General features: G+C 38.3%; 2 protein-coding genes across 5 annotated transcripts in view; one reads left to right on the top strand and one right to left on the bottom strand.

The window, feature by feature from the left end:
• Window positions 1-6,302, top strand: part of zmp:0000000755 (phosphofurin acidic cluster sorting protein 2) — a 66,984-nt gene extending 60,682 nt beyond the window's left edge. For all 4 annotated transcript variants that reach the window (XM_038294650.1, XM_038294651.1, XM_038294652.1 and 1 more), the window contains 2 exons: window positions 5,377-5,490; window positions 5,578-6,302. In XM_038294650.1, the coding sequence (XP_038150578.1) occupies window positions 5,377-5,490; window positions 5,578-5,693 (230 nt within the window). In that variant the 3' untranslated portion in view covers window positions 5,694-6,302. The remainder of the gene's footprint in view (window positions 1-5,376; window positions 5,491-5,577) is intronic.
• A 2,668-nt stretch (window positions 6,303-8,970) lies between these two features.
• mrpl2 (mitochondrial ribosomal protein L2) lies at window positions 8,971-13,272 on the bottom strand. The gene is made up of 7 exons (XM_038294654.1): window positions 13,201-13,272; window positions 12,947-13,115; window positions 12,115-12,256; window positions 11,910-12,025; window positions 11,725-11,835; window positions 9,347-9,420; window positions 8,971-9,262 (listed from the first exon to the last, which is right to left on the bottom strand). The coding sequence occupies exons 1-7, from the start codon at window positions 13,270-13,272 to the stop codon at window positions 9,053-9,055; spliced, it is 894 nt and encodes a 297-aa protein (XP_038150582.1). The 3' UTR covers window positions 8,971-9,052.
• Window positions 13,273-21,188: the final 7,916 nt, after the last annotated feature.

Here is a 21,188-nt window from a genome sequence, read left to right on the forward strand (position 1 = left end):
GTGTGAATTTTAATGCAAGCCTTTTCCCAATCCTGTTCACTGATATTTGATGATAGGTCCAAATTCCAGTTTATAAGCTTATTGTTTGAGTCCTCTAATGAGTTAGAAACCAGCACATTATAAAAATCTGAAATGATGCCCATCCTTGATTTATTCCGAGTCATTAATTTTTCAAGTAACGTAAGAGGGGGCTTGTTAAGGTTGTTGTAATTTGCTTTAACAAAGCTTCTTATCTGAAGAAATTTGAAGTAATGTTTTTTATCCAGATTGAATTTGGTTTGTAGCTCTGCAAATGACAAAAATATATCAGAATTTGATGGGTAAAGGTCACCAACAGTTTTTAAACCTTGCAGCGCCCAAAGCCTAAAGGTTCCATCCGCTCTACCTGGAGCAAACAGCTGATTACCCCATATTGGGCTAAATTGGGATATGTTGTTTGGCTCCGCAAGGTAATTTCTAACGTCCTGCCAAATTTTTTACATGTTTTTCAGAATGGGATTTGTAGTGCGTTTCTTTAACTTCGTTGATGTGTCAGAGTATATGAACAATGGAAGAGCTAAACTTAAATTTTGGGACTCCATTTCTACCCAGTGAGGATTATTTTTATCTGTAAAATAGAACATAATAGTCCTTAACTGAGTGGCCCAGTAATAAATTTTAAAGTTGGGACACTTTAACCCCCCTCTTTCAAATGGTAAATAAAGCAACGAGAGGCGTAGCCTAGGCTTTCCATTATTCCACACAAAAGCCAAAATGTTTTTTTTTAGCCAATTGAATAGTTCAGGAGGAGGCGGCAGTGGAATGCTTTGAAAGAGGTATAATAGCTTTGGAAGTATATTCATTTTCAGGACATTAATTCTTCCCAATATGGATATAGGCATAGATGTCCAGTTGTCAATTGAGGCAGCTATTGTTTTCATTAAGAGTTCGTAATTGGATTTGACCACCTGTTGTAGTTCTGGAAAAATCTGAACACCCAGATATGTGAAATGTTCCACTACTTTAAATTGCTTAATCTCACTGATGGGGTTAATCCTTTCACCTAGATTTAATGCCAGAAAAGAGGATTTTGTATTATTTACTCTGTAGCCAGAGACCTTCCCAAATTCCTGGATCACTTCCAACACCGCTGGAATTGAGTTTTTTAGATCTGTTAGGAATAAAATAACATCATCAGCGAATAGAGATATTTTGTGCTCTGTGGGACCCACGGTGATCCCAGAGATTTGTGGATGGAGACGGATAGCTGATGCCAAAGGCTCGATTGCTAGTGTGAACAATAAGGGAGAGAGAGGGCATCCCTGACGACAACCCTTCCTGATTTGAATCGCTCTTGAAAATATTTTATTTGATACTATTTCCGCAGTTGGTTTATTATATACTATTTTGACCCATTTAATAAAGTTACTACCACAATTCAATCTTTCCAATATGTTAAAAAGATAGGGCCATTCAACCCTATCAAAAGCCTTCTCTGCGTCCACTGAAAGAAGAGCTGTGTCTTTAGCGTTCTTTTTTAACCAAATAATATTCAGGACCCTTCTAATATTGTGGTATCCTTGCCTCCCAACCACAAATCCATTTTGATCTTTATTAATAATATCTGGTAAGATTTTTTGCAGTCGAAATGCCAATAGTTTACAAATGATTTTGAGATCAGAGTTAAGTAGGCTGATGGGTCTCAGGTTTTCACATTTATTGGGAGGTTTACCAGGTTTTGGCAGAAGAATAATTAGAGCCCGATTTAAAGAGGGAGGCAAGGTGCCCTTTTCAAATGACTCCATGAACATGTCTAGAAGGGGACAGAGCAATTTGTCCCTAAATTTTTTGTAAAAGTCAATGGGGATACCATCAGGTCCTGGTTGCTTGCCAGATTTCATCCCATTAATGGCCTGTGCTAATTCCTCTTTATTTATTTCCATATTTAAGTTTACTCTACAATCTTCTGCAATGACTGGAATATATAGTCTACCCAAAAACTTGTCTAATTCCACTTGGTCTAACTGTCCTTTAGAGTCATATAATTTCTGATAATAATCTTTAAAAGCATTATTAATATCCCTCGGATCTATTAGAGTTTCATCCTGTGTTTCAATTGATGTAATCGAGGTTGTTGTTTCAAACTGTTTAATCTGCCAAGCTAGAAGTTTTCCAGCCTTGTCCCCCTGTTCGTAAAAATTTTGCTTCAATCTTAAGAGACTGGATGCAGCTCTAAGACAGGACATTTTGTCATATTCTGCTCTGAGAATCAACAGCTGTTTTTTCAATTCAGTATCATTTGTTTGAAAAACCCTCTCCTGAATGTTTTTTATTTTATTTTCTAGGTGCTGCCTTTTAGTTTTGGCTTCCTTGGACTTATTGCCTGTAAAGCTAATAATATGGCCTCTAATAAACGCTTTAAAGGCTTCCCATCTGATGCATGCTGTTGTTTGATTTGTGTTAAACTGAAAGAACTCATCAATTTGTTGTCCTATATATTTAACAAAATCCTCATCCTGCAACCATTTATGCTGAAAGCGCCATTTAGGGGGATCCCTGGTAAGATTCTTATCACAGTAGCTCAGACAACATGGAGCATGATCTGAAATCACTATGTTTCCATACGTACAGTTTTGAATTTTTGATATTAGTTCTGATGAAATTAAAAAATAATCTGTTCACGAGTAAGACTGAAATGTTGCCGAATAACATGAGTAGGCTCTGGTTTGTTGCTGAAGTTCCCTAAAGATGTCTACCAGTCTAAGAGTTTTCATAAACAACTGTATAGTTGTTCTACAGGTGTTATGTGTCAGATCTGCCCCTGTGGATCTATCTATTTCTGGCATAAGAGTACAATTAAAATCCCCTGCAATCACAAAACGCCCCTGCAATGATGAAAGTAAGAGGAACAAGTTTTGAAAAAACCCAGGATCGTTTGTGTTAGGGCCATAAACATTAACTAAGTTAAGTTTTTCCAATAGTAAAGAGCCCTGAACTATCAAGTATCTACCCTGCTTATCCTTGATAACATTGTTTACAAGAAATGGGACAGATTCATGGATAAGAGTCATAACTCCTGTGGCTGGAGAAGAAAATGCTGAAGTGAATACATTGCCTCGCCACCTCCTCCTGACCCGCCCCTCATCTTTTTCCACAAGGTGCGTCTCCTGTAGAAATACTATTCTGGAATTCAGATCTTGCAGTTTATTAATGACTTGTTTGACCTTTTTTAAACCTTGTAGGCCCCTGCAGTTCCATGTAACTATCTTAAGATTTAAGGCTTGCGACATGCAAGATCCACCAAATTACCAGAAATGGAGAAGAAATACAAAGCAAAGTTTACCCCATACAAACATGAACATTTGAGAAGCTTAAACAACAGAACAGAACTCACAACATAACCCCTAAACCCAGATTCCCATCCCAAGTCCAACCGAGGGACTCCCTCCCCCCTCCGTACACCTCCCGCTATCACGTGTGACCGACCCACACGCAGTGAGGAGCAGTCTAACCACTCAATAACCAAAATAAAAGTTTTATTACCGATGCTGTTCACTATGTATAACAGTAACTTACTCTTCCATATATTTGCTCACGAGATCGAACTTATTAGTATGGACATCAACCGGTATGTGCACTTTTCCCTTTGCCATATCTAAGCAGAAGTAAATGTATTCTTAATAAAACCCTCCTGTTCCATCACCAATACAACTGAACGATAATGGCATCAAAAAGGTTATAGGAAGCCACAAATTGTTAACTTAAGAAACCATATATGGCATTTTTAACCCATAGTCACCTCCTCGTTGGTTTTCTTCTGGATTTTCTGTAAAAACTCACGTGCAGCCGCTGCTGTTTTGAAAGCATGAGTTCGGTCCTGATAAGTCACCAGCAGCTTGGCTGGGTGAGCCACCCCGTGGCGTAGTCCCAGTTTGCGTAGCTCCGTGCGTATCGGGTCAAGCTGCTTCCGAAGCTGGAAAAGACCCGTCGCTGTATCTGGGTAGAACCGGATTTGATGATTCTGGTAGCGAATTTCAGTATTAGCTCTTGATGCTAGAGCAATAAGCTGCTTATCCTTGTAGCTGAGAAATCTTATTATTAAAGTGCGAGGCGTTGCGGTGTTGTCTCTCCGGGCTCCAAGTCGATGCGCTCTTTCCACGGCCACAGCTCCAACACCGAGGGTCTCCGGCAACCACTTCTCTAGGAACTCACATGGATTCTGCCCTTCTGCTCCCTCCGGCAGTCCGATAAGCCTTAGGTTGTTTTGTCTCGATCTAGCCTCCAGATCCGTAACTTTATCTTCCAAGTCCTTCTTCTTAGACTCTAACGCATCCACCTTAGTTCGTAGCGTTTCTATCTCACTTTCCGCATCAGAAATACGTGTTTCGGTTTCTGTGATTCGTTGTGTACAGTCGTTTATCTCTTTTCTTACGCTGTCGATGGAGCCCAGAACTTCGTCGAATCTAGAGGAGAAATCTTTCTGAATCGAAATAACAACAGAAAGTATTTCGTCCACCTTGCTGCTTTGAGACTTCGGGTTCTCTTCTCTGTCTGCGGCAGCCATCAGAGCCGAGCAGGAGCCAGCATTAGCTTTCTGCATTTCACCTCGAAGATGGTATTCTGTTAGCTTATGTTGTTTCGCCTTTTCACTTACGTCTTGGGATGTTTTTGCTGCTTTAGGCATTATTCCGAACTCGCGCGTTCATTTGTCAGTTAGTTCGTTCTGAAAGGAGGAGTTTTAGATAAATTCTTTGACTGGAACAGCAGAGCGGTAAAGGCACGTCCTTTCAAATGGCCGCCATAACCGGAAGTCCCAAATCTCTTTTTTACATTGCAAATAAATATCTAAATTAAATTTTTATTAAATTAAGTGCATTTTTTCTTGAATTGAGCAGGTGAGAGGCTTTGCCAATGAAAAAAAGACAATTTAAAATAAGAAGAAAACACCCCATGTCTCTTATTTTAAGTGTGTAATATCTAATTATCTTATTTGCATAGGCAGATCACCTTATTACCAAATCAAATTAAGGGTGAAAACAGTAAATTTAAGACATTTTCTACTCAGTTTTACATCCTTTCTGCGATGCAACATTTATAATTTATAATAATAATTGAACTTTATTGATCTCACACTCGAGAAATTCACCTCTGCATTTAACCCATCCCCTCGGGGAGCAGTGGGCTGCCATTGTATGGCGCCCAGGGAGCAGTGTGGGATTAAGGGTCTTGCTCAGAGACCCAGAATGCAGGCTGTGGGGATCGTACCAGATACTTGCAGCCTGCTCTAATCACTAGGCCAATACTCCCTCTTCTGATGTCCACTAACTTTCCTGCTGCAGTCTTTTTCTGAGAGCTATAGGAAAACATGTTCTGACGTCACACTTCTTATCTTCTCAGTGATTTTTCTCAGCAAGAAGCCCAAGGAGAAAGAGCTGGACTCTAAGAGCCAACTGATTGACGGTATCAGCAGGTTGATCTGCACAGCGAAACACCAACACACCATGCTGAGAGGTAGGAATGAGGCTGCACTGCCATCTGCTGGTCATTTTAAGCAACAAAGTCTTTTGCATTAGCCTCACAACTCTTTGGTCGTTTTAGTCAACATCGATGGGGTGGAGTGGAACGACGTGAAGTTTTTCCAGCTCGCCGCCCAGTGGCCAACGCATGTCAAGCACTTCCCGGTGGGAATCTTTGGTTACACAAAGCCAGTGTGACCCCGCCAGGCCACCGTCCGGTCAAACACCAGACTCTCAGCTGCACTTGTCTTACCTAGAGGCCACAGAGAATTACACACAGAGCCAACAGGCCCGTTGGAAGGAAAAGTAAAGGCTTTCCTGTGGAAATCTTACTGACTTACAACCACATGTTCAGTATATTAAAAAAAAAATCTTGTCATCCGTTTGATGTTTTTGATGTTGTTGGGTGTTGCTGTTTTTATTTTCTTCTTTTTTTAAAACACTACAAAAAGAACAATTTTGTAAGATTTTGTGGATATTTTGAGGTTTTTTCGACAAATTGCCACATTTCAGTAACGGCAGCTGTGTTTGCACTTTGATTTTTGTTTAACATTCTATTATTTCTGTGAAATCCGACATTTATTGTTACTCTTTAGGCAAAGGAGGAGTGTGGTGGTGATGTGCAGTGGCGTGCGTGAGACTGTTACAGGCCGTGTTTTGTGTTTGTTGTTGAAAGTTGGAATTTTGCTGTGAATCTCGATGGAATTCTTCTCTTCTTACTCGTCCCTTTACTTTTATGGAAAACTTTTAGTAGGAAGGAGCGCAAAGTTCTTGTTGCCTTGTTGCTTTGAAGCACACTAAAGCAAATCAAGAGGGAAAAAAAAGAGACATTGGAAGGTAGCTATGATGAATGTAGCTATTATATTTCTAACATGCCGGCGTCAGCTCATCGTACTGAGAAGTGATGTTTCTGCGCCGGCGTACTTTTAGACATTACAGTAAAAACCACTTAGAAGGAGGCTTTTTAACTCTTCTCTTAGCTAAACGCCAAATTTAGTTGGATCCGATCGACTCATTTCAGGATGTAATAGATTCCATGTAATAATAATCACCCTGCGTTTGACTAGATGCACCGATTTAACCTGCAGTTATTTAGCCAACGCTGGACCGTGCCGTGATGTGCCAAAGCTGGTTTTACAGACTGTTCTCCAGAGCTTTTTTCTTCAGCCAAACCAGATGGTGTGATATTCAAAGCTGATACTGTGCATTCAATGCGTCTGTGGTCCCTGTGGAGATCAGTATTAATATTACTGAGTTTCTAATTTAGACTAACATAAGTGTTAACAGTCCATATTTGGTCAAATGTCAACATAGATGGATGCATGTCCTCACCATGCAGTTAATAGTTTTGGGGGGGTAGAGCTCAGCTGCGGCTGATTGGGGAAATGCTGCGAGGATCGAGGGTTTGGTGTGCAGTGAGAGAGATTTACACAGTGCCAATGTTTCACGCTCCTTGAACTTTTTCACATTTCATTACGTTACAGTTTTAAACTTCACCGTATTTTACTGGAAGTTGTCCAGGATTGCTCTGCGTTTAGCCCTCCATTTATCCTCTCATCACTTCTTTAAAGATGTGGATCCCAGAGCATAATGCTGCCACCACCTAGTCTGTCCAGTTTTAAGAATTTTTTTAGATGCTGATTACTATCTTGAGTTATTTAGCTGGCCATTCAGGAAAATGCTTCCATCAAATCTTTTAAACCTGCCTCGTCTTTGATAAAGAAAAGCATCTCAGAGTACAATGCAGCCACCACCGTGTGCAACAGTTGGTACGGTGCGTTTAGTTTTTAGCCACACATAGGGCATTCTATCCAGGCCATTAAGTTTATTTTGAGCCTCCTTATACATGATTAATTTTCCCCCTGCGGCAGGTTAAAGAGGACATTTCTGGAGCAGATTTTAGCTCCTCCAATAATTGTTAAGGAAGGGTTATTTTTTTAATCCTTTATAACAGAGTTTAACAAATGTTTAAAATATGAAATAAATTACTTTGTGGTTTGTAGCTGTAACGTGGCAAAATGTGAAAAAGCTGTAAAGCACTGTTAATTAGAGTGAGCTGACTGTAGGTTGGAGCGCTGCGCAGGAGATCAGTTGCTTTTTAAGATTTCTCTTTACAGAATGGAGTTGTGCCAGTTATGAGTCCGCTGCCTGTGTGTCTGCATTGGTGTGCTACTACGTCCGATGGTACTCCCTAAATAGTGTTACGTGAAACTTTTGCAATAGGAAAACCTTTTTTTTTTGGACAAAGGGCCTTCTGTTTGAGTTTGCTTTTTATAAAGACTAAAGCTTTGATAGACTGGCTTTCTTTTTTTTTTATTACTGTATATAAATATTTACAAGATATACTATTGTGAGCTACAAACCACCCCCTAACCTTCCACTAAAGTTAAAGCACAAATTGTGATTTTTTTTTTTTCTTGACATGAATGCCAAATATATTTCCAGAGCTCCTAACTATGAAGTCGACAATGCAAACACTGTTAGGTGTTACGCTGCGTTCCGTCCACTCAGTAATGGGAAACTGGACTTTTCTTTGAGGTGATGGCGTTCAAGTTTCCCCGCTTTGTGAGCTCTCGTACTCGTTTTATGTCACCACTACGACAAAAATGGTGTTCTATGCTGTTCTTAGTGCAAATAAAGAATAAGGAAAATATAAACTCCTATAAATGAGAGTAGCAGCCATTTTGAACCCATAAGACGAATTGAAATGTCCTATGAGGTGGTCAGAAATTCTGAGTAAACACGGAATGCAGCGTTATTTCGCATACATTTCCCTCACTTTGTGATGCACTTTCAAGTGGTTTTATACGCATAGTAACTCTAATTGGGACACACTTTAGCTTAAGTCTGAAGTGTTTCAGATGTTATATTTGAAAAGGAAACCACTACCTATATGTATAGTCAATAGAAGTTTTTTTTTTTTTTATATAGGGATTATATGTTGATGGGCTTTAGTTCCCTGATGTTTTGCCACTTAATTTCAACACGGCGTCTGTGTGTCTCTCCCTGTAACCTGCTTTTTAAATGAGTCAGTATTGTCTCTTGGTCAGGAAACCAGCTACTTCCTCGCAGGCTGAAGCCCCTTATACTTATAAGCAAATTATCTTATTTCAGTGTATTTAACCTCATTTTTTTCTCCCCTAATTCTAGAGGTAGCATTTGGGTGTTTTACAAGGCTGGATCAATGAGCAGGCATGTTCACTTTGTTACCATAACTTGGCAAAAGAAACTTAAACCATCAGTATTATGCTAAAAAAAAAATACAGGTCAGAATCTTATTCAGCCATGCCATCTCATTGCTCCTGTTACTTGAACTGCCACCCAGTGTCTTTGCACAGACCCTACTATAGATGACATGACAGTATTTTTAAATTTGCCACTAAAAATATGGGTTACTTTGCATGTTTTATTAGAGATGTAAATATGTTTTGGATTTTTATATATATTTTTTTTCTTTTCATGCTCTCACAGGCAGTTGTGTTTAATAAAATTTTTAATCTTCCGTACAGCAGCTTGTCTTTATTTGTTCTTCAGTCCAAACATAAATGGAGCCAATGTTAGTTAGCAGAGATGGAGGGCAGGTTGATGTAGCTCTTCATCGGAGGCAGCGGTTTGATCTTCCGTCCCGCCCAGCCTCCTTTCCTCTTCCACAAACCGCTGGATGGACGGATACCGAGCCAACGATTGCGGCCGGCTTTGCCGATGATGCGTTTGTTATGGTCTATGTTTGACACGCGACCGACCGTTACTATGCAGGTCTCCAACACCTGTGTGACACAAAGGGCAACGGTCAGTCCACAGCAGAGAAATGGCATCCAGAGATTTTCACAAGGAGAAATATTCTGACTCACCTGAACCTGCTGCTTTGAAGGAAGCTGAACGATTGCAGTCCCATTTACTTTACGCAGCAAAACGCCACTTGTTCCTGAAACCCAGGTGGAAAAGTTTAAATGAAACTGATAAGTTTGCATCAATGTTAATATTCTAGGTAGCACTGTCAGACCCTTACTGACCCTAACCTGTTAGTTACTTTCTAGAACATAATACTTCCCTATTTAACCGGTGGTCACTTTGAAGTTTTGAGAAATTTCTTAGAACCAGATGGTTACCTTCCCTAGACTTTCATCAGACTTTATGGTTCTAGAGAGTTATGAATATATATCCTGGAATGTAATTAATTCCTTGAACTTTTATGGAAGGTGATTGTTACATTCTCAAAACATTAATCCTGATGTTTACCCCTTCCTTGAACCTTCATAGGACTTGATTAATTTCTAGAACTTCACTGGAACCAAACTGTCACTCTCTGTGTATTTCATAAGACCTCATTGTTACCTTTTAAGAACTTAAAGGTGAATTTAACTGATTTTTCTAAAACCAATGCTTACTTTCCAAGAATTTTCATGGATCTTGATTGATACTAGTGATTCCAGCACCCCTGATGCGTCGGTACATGCATCGAGCCCATAGACCAAACACTATAGGTGTGCGTGTTGTTTCCAAAAAGTCATGTGACCGATACAGGAGTTGTTTCTAACTGACTGACTCACTAAACTGTGTTTAAAAATGTATCTGTCAACATGATGCATCTACTAAAAAAAAAAGTCAACTTTTGTGGTTAATCATTAAAATTATCAAGAATTTTGGAGCAGCCTAAAAAACTTACCCGAATTAAAGTTAATTTTAAATTGAGTCTAAGTTTATTTAATGTTTTTACTGTACTTAACGGTTTTAAAAATATGATTTAAAATCCTAGTCCACAAGCATCCTCATTCACATTAATTATTGGCTGCATTTAAAAATATTCTCAATTTAAATATAGATATGAAATAATACAATATAACCTACAATAACTTAAATTATATCATTGCACTAGGTCAGGGGTCGGCAACCCCCGGCTCCCTGGAACTTTTTAAAACAAACCAAAATTTATTATATTTTCCAATGCTCTAAACCAGGCATCCCCAAACCTGTCCTGCAGGCTTTAGAGGTTTCCCTGCTTTAGCACAGCTGATTCTGATGATTGCAGTTGAGCAAAAGTCTTTTAATCAGCCTTCAATTAAACCAGCTGTGCTGGAGCAGAGAAACATCTAAAACCTGCAGGACAGGTTTGGGGAGCCTGTACTAAATATTTGTATAATAAATACATTTAAATAATTTGAGTCATAGCTATAGAAGGTCAGTGGTCATAACTTGCAACCAGCGTGGCGCAGTGCAAGGCAAACAAAGCTGAACATGTGTCTCGGACCATGGATCCTAAAGGGGAAAAAAAGGAAGATGGCTGATGAGAAAAAAGGATTCATAGAATGGACAGAATCATTTGCTTTTATTATTAATGCAGAAGGAGTGCCAGAATTTTTGCGCAAAGATAGTTTTAAGACGTGGATTGCATCTCCAAACTCTCCTTACGCTGCTAGTTTTGTTGCAAGGAAGAAAACCCATCCACAGATCAAACAGGTAGCGCTCTGATGCAGTGATGGTAACTTTCTTCAATTTTTTCCCCCAAATCCTAAAAATATAAGTCACACCAAGGAACGCTGGTGACGGAGGATGTGGGATTTTAGGGTTAGAGAGCTCTGCTCTGATGGATGTCAGTTCCTGCTCGGTTCCTCATGACTCAATCAACTCCTCCCAACAGAAACACGTCCACCATAGAAAGATTCCTTTATCGTGTTTCTATAATTTCATCAATGCAACAGAACCTAAACCGTGAGGTGAAGCTGCATGCAGTGAGAACGTTCACTCCTCGTCCCTCTCCTCATGCTGCTATGTGACATTTGCTCCAGGATAAACATTTAATCATGAATGCTTATTATATATTTAAGCACACATAATCCTTTTCTATAGTGGGCTAATACACTTAGAGCCCGTGTTGCCATACAAGGCCGATATAAGACTTTTATATGAGGGCCCCAGACAGATTTATTTTTTTGGTTTTTTGGTCAAATACGGCTCTTTGAGTTGCCAACCCCTGTAATAGGTCATCAAATAATTTCATGTTTAGTCTGTCAAATAAGCTGCCTGCAGTGTCTTTAAATGTCCAGCAGGTGTCAGTCTTCTGTAAGACAGTATCAACGCAGCATCAATGCAGATTGGTAATGTGTTGAAACCCATCACTAATTGATATGTTATGCAAGTTCCGCAAAACTTGACTGGAAATGTCTCTAAAAAGTAACTCATGTTTTCCAGGGATGTCCGGGCTACATTATGGGAGCACAAACTAAGGTACCTGCAGCACGTATGTACTCCGATCCTTTTCCCGGCTGTATCTCCAGGTTGTTCACTAATGTCCCCACAGGAAGGGCCCCAAGTGGGTAGGCATCCCCCTCATTTGCTGATACTGAAAACAGTTTACAAAATGTCAGAATGACCTCAAATATCCTCAATAAGAACCTGAGAGGCTGGTTTTTATACCTGCCATGCGTCCGATGACAGCAGAGGTTTTAATGATGTCTCCAGCCTGCATGTTCTCTGTTGCAATGATCCATCTTTTCCGGTTGCCTCCTGCCACCAGAGCAATATCAGCCGACCTTTACCCAATAAAAAAAATAAATAAAAAATAGATGTATAGCTTATTTTCTCTTCAGTTAAGTAAAAAATAATTGTGACAAAATCTTACCTGCATGGGTCGTATCGCACCTCCACCACCTTCTCTTCAAATGGACGACCTTCTTTACTGGGTTCGTAGCGTAACCGCTGGAAGTCTACCCACCGGTACTTCTGTTTATGGCCTCCACCAATGCCCCGTGTGCGTATCTTTCCTAGTAATAGCAGTAAGATTTGTTTATATACATTTATAGTCGTCTTTGAAAGGCTTTAAAAAAAAAACGTGTATTGGAGCTTTTAAAGGAATAGTTAAGGGGACAGGGGTAGAGCGGACCATCCACTTAAAACTTTCTCCATCCTTTTATCAGTTAGTCTACTTTCAAAATAAAAGCCACTAGCAGCAGAAGACAACTACATCTTTAAACCTGGCTGAAATTTGTGGCTGCCTACACGGGCGATCATAATGGCTTCTTGAAAAAAGGTTTAACAGTCTTAAGATGAAAATATAAACACAGATGAACTATGATTGGAGGAGTGAAGGTAAGCCTTTCAAACCCTTTATTTAACACAATAGGGACAGTAACATGCTACGGGCTGGCTTGTGTTAATAAGTAGCAGCTCCAAATTCTTAAACTTCACTTTAAATGTACTATTACTTGGTGGACACAGTCCATTCAAATTAAAACTAGCTTTAGGATAATAAAGAAATCCAACGTTGAGCTTCTGGAATAGCCTCAATCACAGCCCTGTACAAAACCATGAGAAGTTATATAAAGGATTTTTTGTTATTATGTAGACATCCTTATTTACTGTTTCTCTGACGGTTCAAAAGATAAATAAAACAAAAGGAAAAAGAAGTTAAACAACAACAAGGAAATAAGGTGATCATTATCCTTCAGTCTTACCTGTATGATCTCTGCCTCCGGTCTTTTTCATCCCCATCGGCTTTATGGTGTACTTGTCCATCTTCTTCCAGAGTGTCCTATTCTGCTCTAGAGAGACTGTGGTCAGGAAGCCTCTGTACAGGCTGATGGTGCTGGGTACCTGAGCTCCAAGCTTCGGTTGAGTAGCCGTCTAAAAACACACAAAGAGAAAAAAAAAAACTCACTCAGTGGCTGTAATGTTACAGGTTGCTGGTTGTTGCAGACAAAGTGTTTACCTGTGAGGAGAGCAGAGCAGGCTGGGAGAGAGTCAGGGAGCGTAGAGTTCGGGTTAAACATTTCAAAGCCATTACAGCTGGAGGGGAAAAAAAGAAGAGAGAATTAAATAGTCCTCAAGGAACCAATAGTTCGGTTGGAAACAATAGGAGCAGTGTGCCACATAGAACAATGGATGTAGATGCATATAATAGCTGCAGACCTCCTAACTTCACCTGGCCTTCAAATTAGCTCAAGACCAGTGTGTTGCAAGCTTTATCGGATAGGTAGTGATGTTATGAGCCGTGGCTTCAAGGTGTGTGTCGAGTAATGGAGGGGGAGTTTCCCCAAAGCAGGCCGCATTGGATGTGATATTTGTTTGCAAAGCTATTATAACTCTCCTAATCTAAACCTTGGTGGAGGTAGAATTGTGGTGTGGGGTTGTCATTCAGGGATTATAGTTTAACTACCCCTTAAATCCAGTTAAAGCAACCTCTAATGCATCTGAAGTCAAATTCACTTTAGACAATGTAACATGTAGGGAATGTGGAGATAGTATGGACATCCCAATCACTGGGTTCCTTCAGAAAATGGATGCAATTAAGCAAAAAGTGTAATCAGGGCCGTTTCCTCCAACTTTACAAAAGCTTTTCTTTTAAGGATTGAGAAAATGTTTCAATTAACAACCTATATCTAAAGCAGAAAGGGGCTAAATGATGTACAGCAGAACAGGGAGGCAGATCATTAATGTAAAGCTAGTTCATGTGTTTCTTAAAGTAGGCGTCACATTTAGTAAACACAGAGTATTATTCTCCTTCTACTGCCAAAACTCGATATTTAAACCTGATAAAACTATGACAGCACTCAACACACGCAAAATTAACTATTTTTGTTTTTCACTATGTGCTATGAACGTTGGATTTTTCTATAAATTGATTAAGATGAACATCAAAGAAATTCTGTCTTACCGACACCGATGAGAGCACAGCGCTAAATCCCTCTAACGTTTTTTTATGTTTAGTTTGACCTCACGCAATCCAAATTAATCTAAACAACCAGACTTAGGTTTAGTTTTTAAGTTATTTATCCCGTAGTTCTGCTCGGCGCCCTTCAAAGCGCTGCACGCGACGTCGCGCTTTGATTACGTAGGTAATGGCGTTCAGGTGTTTTTAATCATTATTATAATTTGTTTATTTTTTATACACTATCGCACATTTTACTGATCATTATATCATAATATAAATAAATAAATAAATAATACATTTGTTTTTGTCATGCTGTGGTTTGGATAAACGGGGTGCGTTCCTTACCAGTTAGCCGGAGGATGACCCGGACAGAGTTGACGGCAAGGTGGAATGGGCGGAGTTAAAAAAAAGTTAAATGTCTGTTAAAGAATACAAAAGAAACATGTCAAAATTTCTGGTTTTTGATTCAGCAAAATGCTGAATGCATGTTAATGTGATTTAAGGGATGATCTTGTTGTAGAATCAGGCTGTCTCTTTTAAATTTTCTTTTTTCTTAAGTTTTGTATGTTTCCATTGTAATACTACTGTCTGTTTATTTATTAATTTATCTCTGTTGCCTTGCAATATTTACGTTTATAATATATCTTGTCTTCTCTTTTTTTAATGTAAGAAAAAAAAAACACCAGTATAGTCACTCGGTGGAAATAATAAGGACACAGAAGAAAGCTTACCGGTACATATGATAATAATACTAATGAAAAATGGCCAAAAATCGCACTTTGACCCCAAAATGGCCGACTTCCTATGGGTTTTAGGGCATACCTCCAAGAGACTTTTTTTCATGATTTGAGGAGATCTACCTGTGTGCCAAAGTTCAAATCTCTGTGACTTACTGTTTCCCCCAACTCACGTTAGGGGGCGCTGTGGCGTAATTTGGGGGCGGCCATTTTGGATTCCATTATAGACCGGCTATTTCACGCGGGGGACAATTTACTGCCACGTTTTCCTGAGTTTTTGAATATGCGAAGTCCCCGTAAAATGCGTTCAAAGTGCTAAAAGAATAATAATAACAATAATAATAAGAAACAGTACAGATACAATAGGCTCTTGCAGCCTTAGCTGCTCGGGCTTAAAAATGATGATAATTTATATTAAATGATAATAAAATACCATTTAAAAGTTTACAGCAAGGGAGGGAAATACACACATATGAAGGTTATTTTGTTTCAAAACTATTTGTGCATTGTAAATGAGAGAGAGTTACATTCTAAATTTTGTATGTGTAGAAGTACAAATACAAGTACAAATTTTTTTTGACACCTGTTCAAATTTTAAGTACAAGTACACAAATTCTGTTCTACAAGTTGTACTTCAAAGACCTCTTGCATTCTCAGTTTTGCTACAAATGACTCAGAATTATTGTTGCAAAATTATTTGTGCATTGTAACTTTGGTGTTTTGTAACTGTAGATTTTTTGAATCTGACACAATTACAAAAAAAGTTACACCTCTTAAAATTCTTGAGTACAAGTAAATAAACTGTGTTCTGTGAGTTGCACATGAAAAATGTCTTCCATTCAGTTTTGCTTCTGTTGATCTAAAACAAATGGTGCAAAACAAATTCTTTATTTTTGGGCTGAAACAACTAACTGGATTAAGCGATTATTGACATAATTGTCAACTAATTTAGAAATAAATTAATTTCTAACTTCAATTTTGAGACTAAAACATGCCTTTAGTTTAAAGAGCTACCCACTCACTTCAGTTATTATAGCCAAATTGTCCATCCATCCATCCATTATCTTACACGCTTGTCCCAATTGGGGTCGCGAGGGGTGCTGGTGCCTATCTCCAGCAGTCAATGGGCGAGAGGCGGGGTACACCCTGGACAGGTTGCCAGTCCATCGCAGGGCAACACAGAGACACACAGGACAAACAACCATTCACACACACACTCACACCTAAGGACAATTTAGAGAAGCCAATTAACCTAACAGTCATGTTTTTTGGACCGTGGGAGGAAGCCGGAGTACCCGGAGAGAACCCACGCATGCCCAGGGAGAACATGCAAACTCCATGCAGAAAGACCCTGGGCCAGGAATTGAACCCAGAACCTTCTTGCTGCAAGGCAGCAGTGCTAACCACTGCGCCACTGAGCAGCCCAAAAGCCAAATTGTAAAAAAAAAATTATTTGTTACACTGAGATCAAAAACCTTAATCCGTTCATATGCTTTAGCCAGAAGTTGTCAAAAGTCACAGTATTAACTTCCCTTGGTTTAAATTCTGTCAAAAACGTCTTCAAGGAACCTTTTTTCAGCCACTTAAGAATCGATTAGCTAAATAGTCGTTAGTTGCAGCCCTAGTTTATTGGAGTAGGATAAGGAAGAGAATGTGGAAGACCAAAAAAACTGCTGCCTGAAAAAAGCAACCACTGTGAAAAGATTCCACATTTGGAGCATTTTTTGTTCTTGTTGTTGTTTATAAAAAAAAAAAAAAACACAAAATCTTGTTTATGGAGAAATGCACTCAATTGCTTCTAACATAAAAAATAAAACTGGAATACAAAAAATATTAAAATTCTCCAGTTCTTGCAAATGTGTGACCTTTAACTTAAGCAAACTATATACACATTAATCTAAAGTACTCCAGCAACCCCCTAAAAAAGGATGTGAAGTTGTGTAGTCAAAGTCTGGATTTGGTAAATCAGATTGAGAAGCTGTGAAATTACCTTAAACAGGGTGTCTATGCTTGATAAACCTCCAATGAGGTGAAATTTAAATAAGTCCTAAAGTCGACTTAGAGGAAGATTGACAAAAAAAGATGAATAAATTAAATCTAAAAACAGGTTTATATGGTTGTTAGAGTTAAGCACTATATTGGATGATAAATAATTATTTCAGGATTAAGATTATTAGGTTTAGGGGTAGTAATTTTGTTTTCAGGTCGATTTATACCTTTTTATTTTTGCCTTTTTGTGAAAATAAATAATAATTTGAAACTTGTTGATTGTGTGTACTCAGGTCATCTTTGTTCTAAAAATGTATTACATGGTCTGTAACATTTATGAAAGACAAAGGGGCAAAAACAGAATGAAATCTGCAATGGGACAGTGTGCTTTTAGATCACTATATTTCTGTCTTGCAAAACAATAGCCATTTTGTTTCTTGTAATATGTTAACATGTTAAGGATTCTGAAACCTACTGGTACCAAAAGCTAGTATGGTTCCTCCTCTCTGTGAGCCTGTTTCCCTCACCTCTCTTCCAACACTGGGCTATCTGTAAAAGGTTAGATGTCTTATTAAATTAAGATTTTCAATGTAAGGGATTTTATGGTGTATCTGCTGCTCAGAATTATCTTTAAATTGAACTTTTTTGTTTTGTCTCTAGGGGGTAGCAGTCGCTGTGATTAAAACCATGACAGCTGTCGGGTCTCTCAAACCAAAGGTTCTTTATGTTGCATTCTATATAAAAGGTGAGCAGAATGTCATTAGATAAATCGACAAGATTGACAAGGAATAAGGATCAAAGTGTTGTTGTATTTTACAAGCTTTCAACCCAAATAGCACAAATTCTACTCGACAGAAGAACAAGAAGAAGCTTGCATCATTTGAGGAGAACAGTGAGCTCATTCCCTACCTGAGTTTGGTCATGAGAGGGGGCTACAAACCCCCCAGTGAACATCCCGTGGATTTTGATTTTAAACTTAACAGGTTTCTGTCGCTAAAAGCCCTGTGATCTAATGGTGCTCTTTAGCTACACCTTCTACATTTCCTCAAAACAATGAATGTAAAATGTAGATTATGAGGCTGCTTATAAAGTGTACTGAATTTGTAATAAAATGTATTTTGTGTTGAAAATATATTTTTGTTACCACTGTGGGAAAATCAATGCATTAGCTTACAATATCAACTGAATGTATTAGCTTATGATGACGAATCGCAAATATATAATCACTTTCAAATGTATCATTACAAGGGAAAATTGCTGAGCTATGTGAGTGTTGCTCAGAACTGAACAACATAGAAGTTTGAGAAATAGATTCACCTTGCAAATAATTGGTTGCACTGATCTAGCTACAGCCAGTGTTCTGTCAGATCAGGATACCCCATCAGACCAGCACACCCATAATCAATGCGCATGCACAAGACGTCAGGTTTGGCTCTTTCTATGTTTGATTTAAACGTTTTTTTGATATAAATCCCCTGCTATTTGTTTTACTTTGTATTTTTTAATTGTACTTCATTTTCATCTGTTCATGTACACATTTGTTATCCTCTGACAGAATTTCTTCACGTTAATGTCAATGGCTTGATAAAAAACATAAATAAAAAAAATTTAAATATATATATATTTCTGCGCCCTAGGGCGGAAATACGTCATCAATCCAATGAAAAATGGAATGACGCCTTACTAGTCTTTTAATTATCTTGGCCAAATTTCACTTCCATAAATTTAAATTTCAAAAAAAAAAAAAAAGCCAGACTTTAATGTTTATCTAATTAAAGTCAAGCAATATTTTCATGCTATTCACAAAAAAACCATAGCAATCTGTTCCCAACTAAAAATTCTGGACAACTTAATGTTGTAAAAGAAATGTTTATTTGTAGAATGTATATATGTATGCATAAATATGCACATATGAGACTCCCCAGCACATCTGTTTGTCTTTCCTCCTGATTGTATTTATTATTTGTAACATACCCCCTGGCATTTCTGTCTTCTTGTATGTTTTATATATTAGTGTTGACTTTTTATGTCTTAAATCAGTGTCATTGGGCGTGGGGCGGCGCACCAGCGCCTTCTAGTGGCCCCAGCGGCCTCTGTTGTTTTTAACCCTTTAAAGCCCGATCCAAGAATAAAACAAAACATAAAATTACTTTTTTTTTTTTTTTTTTTTGAAGTCCTTATTTGGCATTTTAACAAAATATGTAAAAAGGTGGTATTTTGGTATTAATAATTTATTACTATGCGATAAGTCAAGATTATTTTTTGTGTAGTCTTCTGCCCTCTGTTATCAGGTAGATTGTGTACAACAGGATTTTGGGCAAAGTTTTTACCATTAAATTATGCAAAAGGTGTCAGACGCAAAACATTTCAGAAACCGTATGTATCAAATATGATACATTTGGCATTACAGGGTTAAACAACTTACGTTTCTGCGAGGTTACTATGGAAACGCCAATTTCGTTCGTTCGCCTCAAACTGTTGTTGATTTGTCTCGAGTAAAATTTCAGAAAGCGCTTTTTTCCGTCATCGTTGTCAACTCTCCATGAATTATGGTCAGTTTGGAGTTCACTGAATACTTTTTGTAAAATAATTTGATTATTTGATGTTTCATGGAGGCTAATCAAGGAGGTGATATTAAGTGTTATTAAATATAGCCTAACTTCTCAACTTTATAGTAATCTATCAAACTAACATTTAAAACCAAACTTTGATGCTAACTGTAAAAATAACCTTGGCTGAGAGCACACTGAATGCCTTTTCTTTTATCAATTCAAAAATACTTGATCTGTCCCAATGGGAAATTAAACGATATTCTTAAACTCAGCATAAATCTTCATTAGCCTATAATTAAAACAAAAAACAAAAAAGAACGTAAGTAGTTGAATAAAAAGCACGATTTGTTGCAACAGGTTTTAAAGGAAACACTGCAGCCAATCAGAATCGAGTATTCAAGCCCAAAGGGAAATGAAATGATGACTAAATGTTCTGTGGGTTTGACAGTGTTTTGTTGGGCAGTAAGTGTTATCCTACGGAGCCCCTCTGATGACATGGTCAAAAAAAATGTTTAATTGTGGCCACGAAGTAGTATTTCGTGCGCACGAAATACTACTTCGTGGCCACAATTAAAAACATTTTTTTGACCATGTCATCAGAGGGGCTCCGTAAGAGGCATATCTTCTGGTCCAATATCAGGCTTTGACCAAACAAATGATAGGACATCCTCCTGGATGAGCATGTGGAGATAGCAGACATTCGCTTGCATTGCATCGTTGAGTCTGCACACCAAGCAATCTTGCAGCGCAGAGGAAAAAGTCCCTTTTAACAGGAATAGCCTACCTGTTCTGCCGAACAGCCAGTGTCTGCAGATTCTGCTGGTTAGTGATGAGAACCAGGTGGACTCAATGCCCTAGCAATCAGAGAGTGAAGGTACGGTACCTTTGGTGTGTCTGACCTGTCACTCGTGTTTGAAGAAGTGTCAAAGCATGAGAAGCAAACAGAGCTGGTAGCACATGTAAAGTCAGAACTGTGCAAGTATTTTACAAACTATTAAGGACAGCCAGTTTTTAACCTATATGACTGGAACGCTATGGTGACCATCATGAAAAAATAAAGATGGATCAGCTAAATTGAAGGCTCTTTGAGTGAAATCCAGGTAAGTTCCATATTCTAGACTATCCCTTTCAATCGTACAGTAAACCAAACTTGAAAATACCAACCATTAAAGATGAAATCCCTTTATTTCCTAATGTGCTGCCTCTATATTTGAATAATGATTTTAAAAAAAGTTGAATTAAGATTTTTTTTTTTACATCTTCCATATAGGTGTTTATGTAGCTGATTTTGAGAATACAAGACAAATCCCAATGTTTTCTTCACCCATTGACAGATAGCACTTTTTTCATTTTAAAATCAAATGAAAGTTCCACTTCCAGAACTTGCTCACTCTGATGTTAGATGAAACCCAAACTAGAAAAAGTTCCTGTCAGCAAAGTGCTGAAAAGAATTAAACTGTATGAGAATTCTTTCCTTTATTCAATCCAACATTAAAAGATGGATAGAGTTTCAGTTTTCTATTGTTCCATTAGTTATTTGTCCTTTCAGTTCATTAAACAGAAGATGAAGCACAAAGACCCAATCTCTGATCCAGGAGCAGATCTTGCTTTCTTTGCTGACGAACAGGAACAGATAAGTATCCTGTTGGACATGTGGACCTCCAACCATCACAAAGTTGTGGACGACATACAGCTGGTTTGTAGCGCACAGACTGACTTCCAACCACATCAGTGTTGCTGCACGCTTCATTCATTTACACTTTCTGCA

The sequence above is a fragment of the Cyprinodon tularosa genome, unplaced genomic scaffold (genome assembly GCF_016077235.1).
Source record: "Cyprinodon tularosa strain WSP-4 unplaced genomic scaffold, ASM1607723v1 ctg343, whole genome shotgun sequence".
Lineage (NCBI taxonomy): Eukaryota > Metazoa > Chordata > Actinopteri > Cyprinodontiformes > Cyprinodontidae > Cyprinodon > Cyprinodon tularosa.

Excerpts from the sequence above, each read along its gene's own strand:
- mrpl2 (XM_038294654.1), bottom strand. The coding sequence starts at position 13,272 with ATGGCTTTGAAATGTTTAACCCGAACTCTACGCTCCCTGACTCTCTCC. Across the intron at positions 11,836-11,909 it reads TGTCATCGGACGCATGGCAG|TATCAGCAAATGAGGGGGAT; the intron begins GTATAAAAACCA and ends AACTGTTTTCAG. Across the intron at positions 9,263-9,346 it reads CTTCAAAGCAGCAGGTTCAG|GTGTTGGAGACCTGCATAGT; the intron begins GTGAGTCAGAAT and ends TGTGTCACACAG.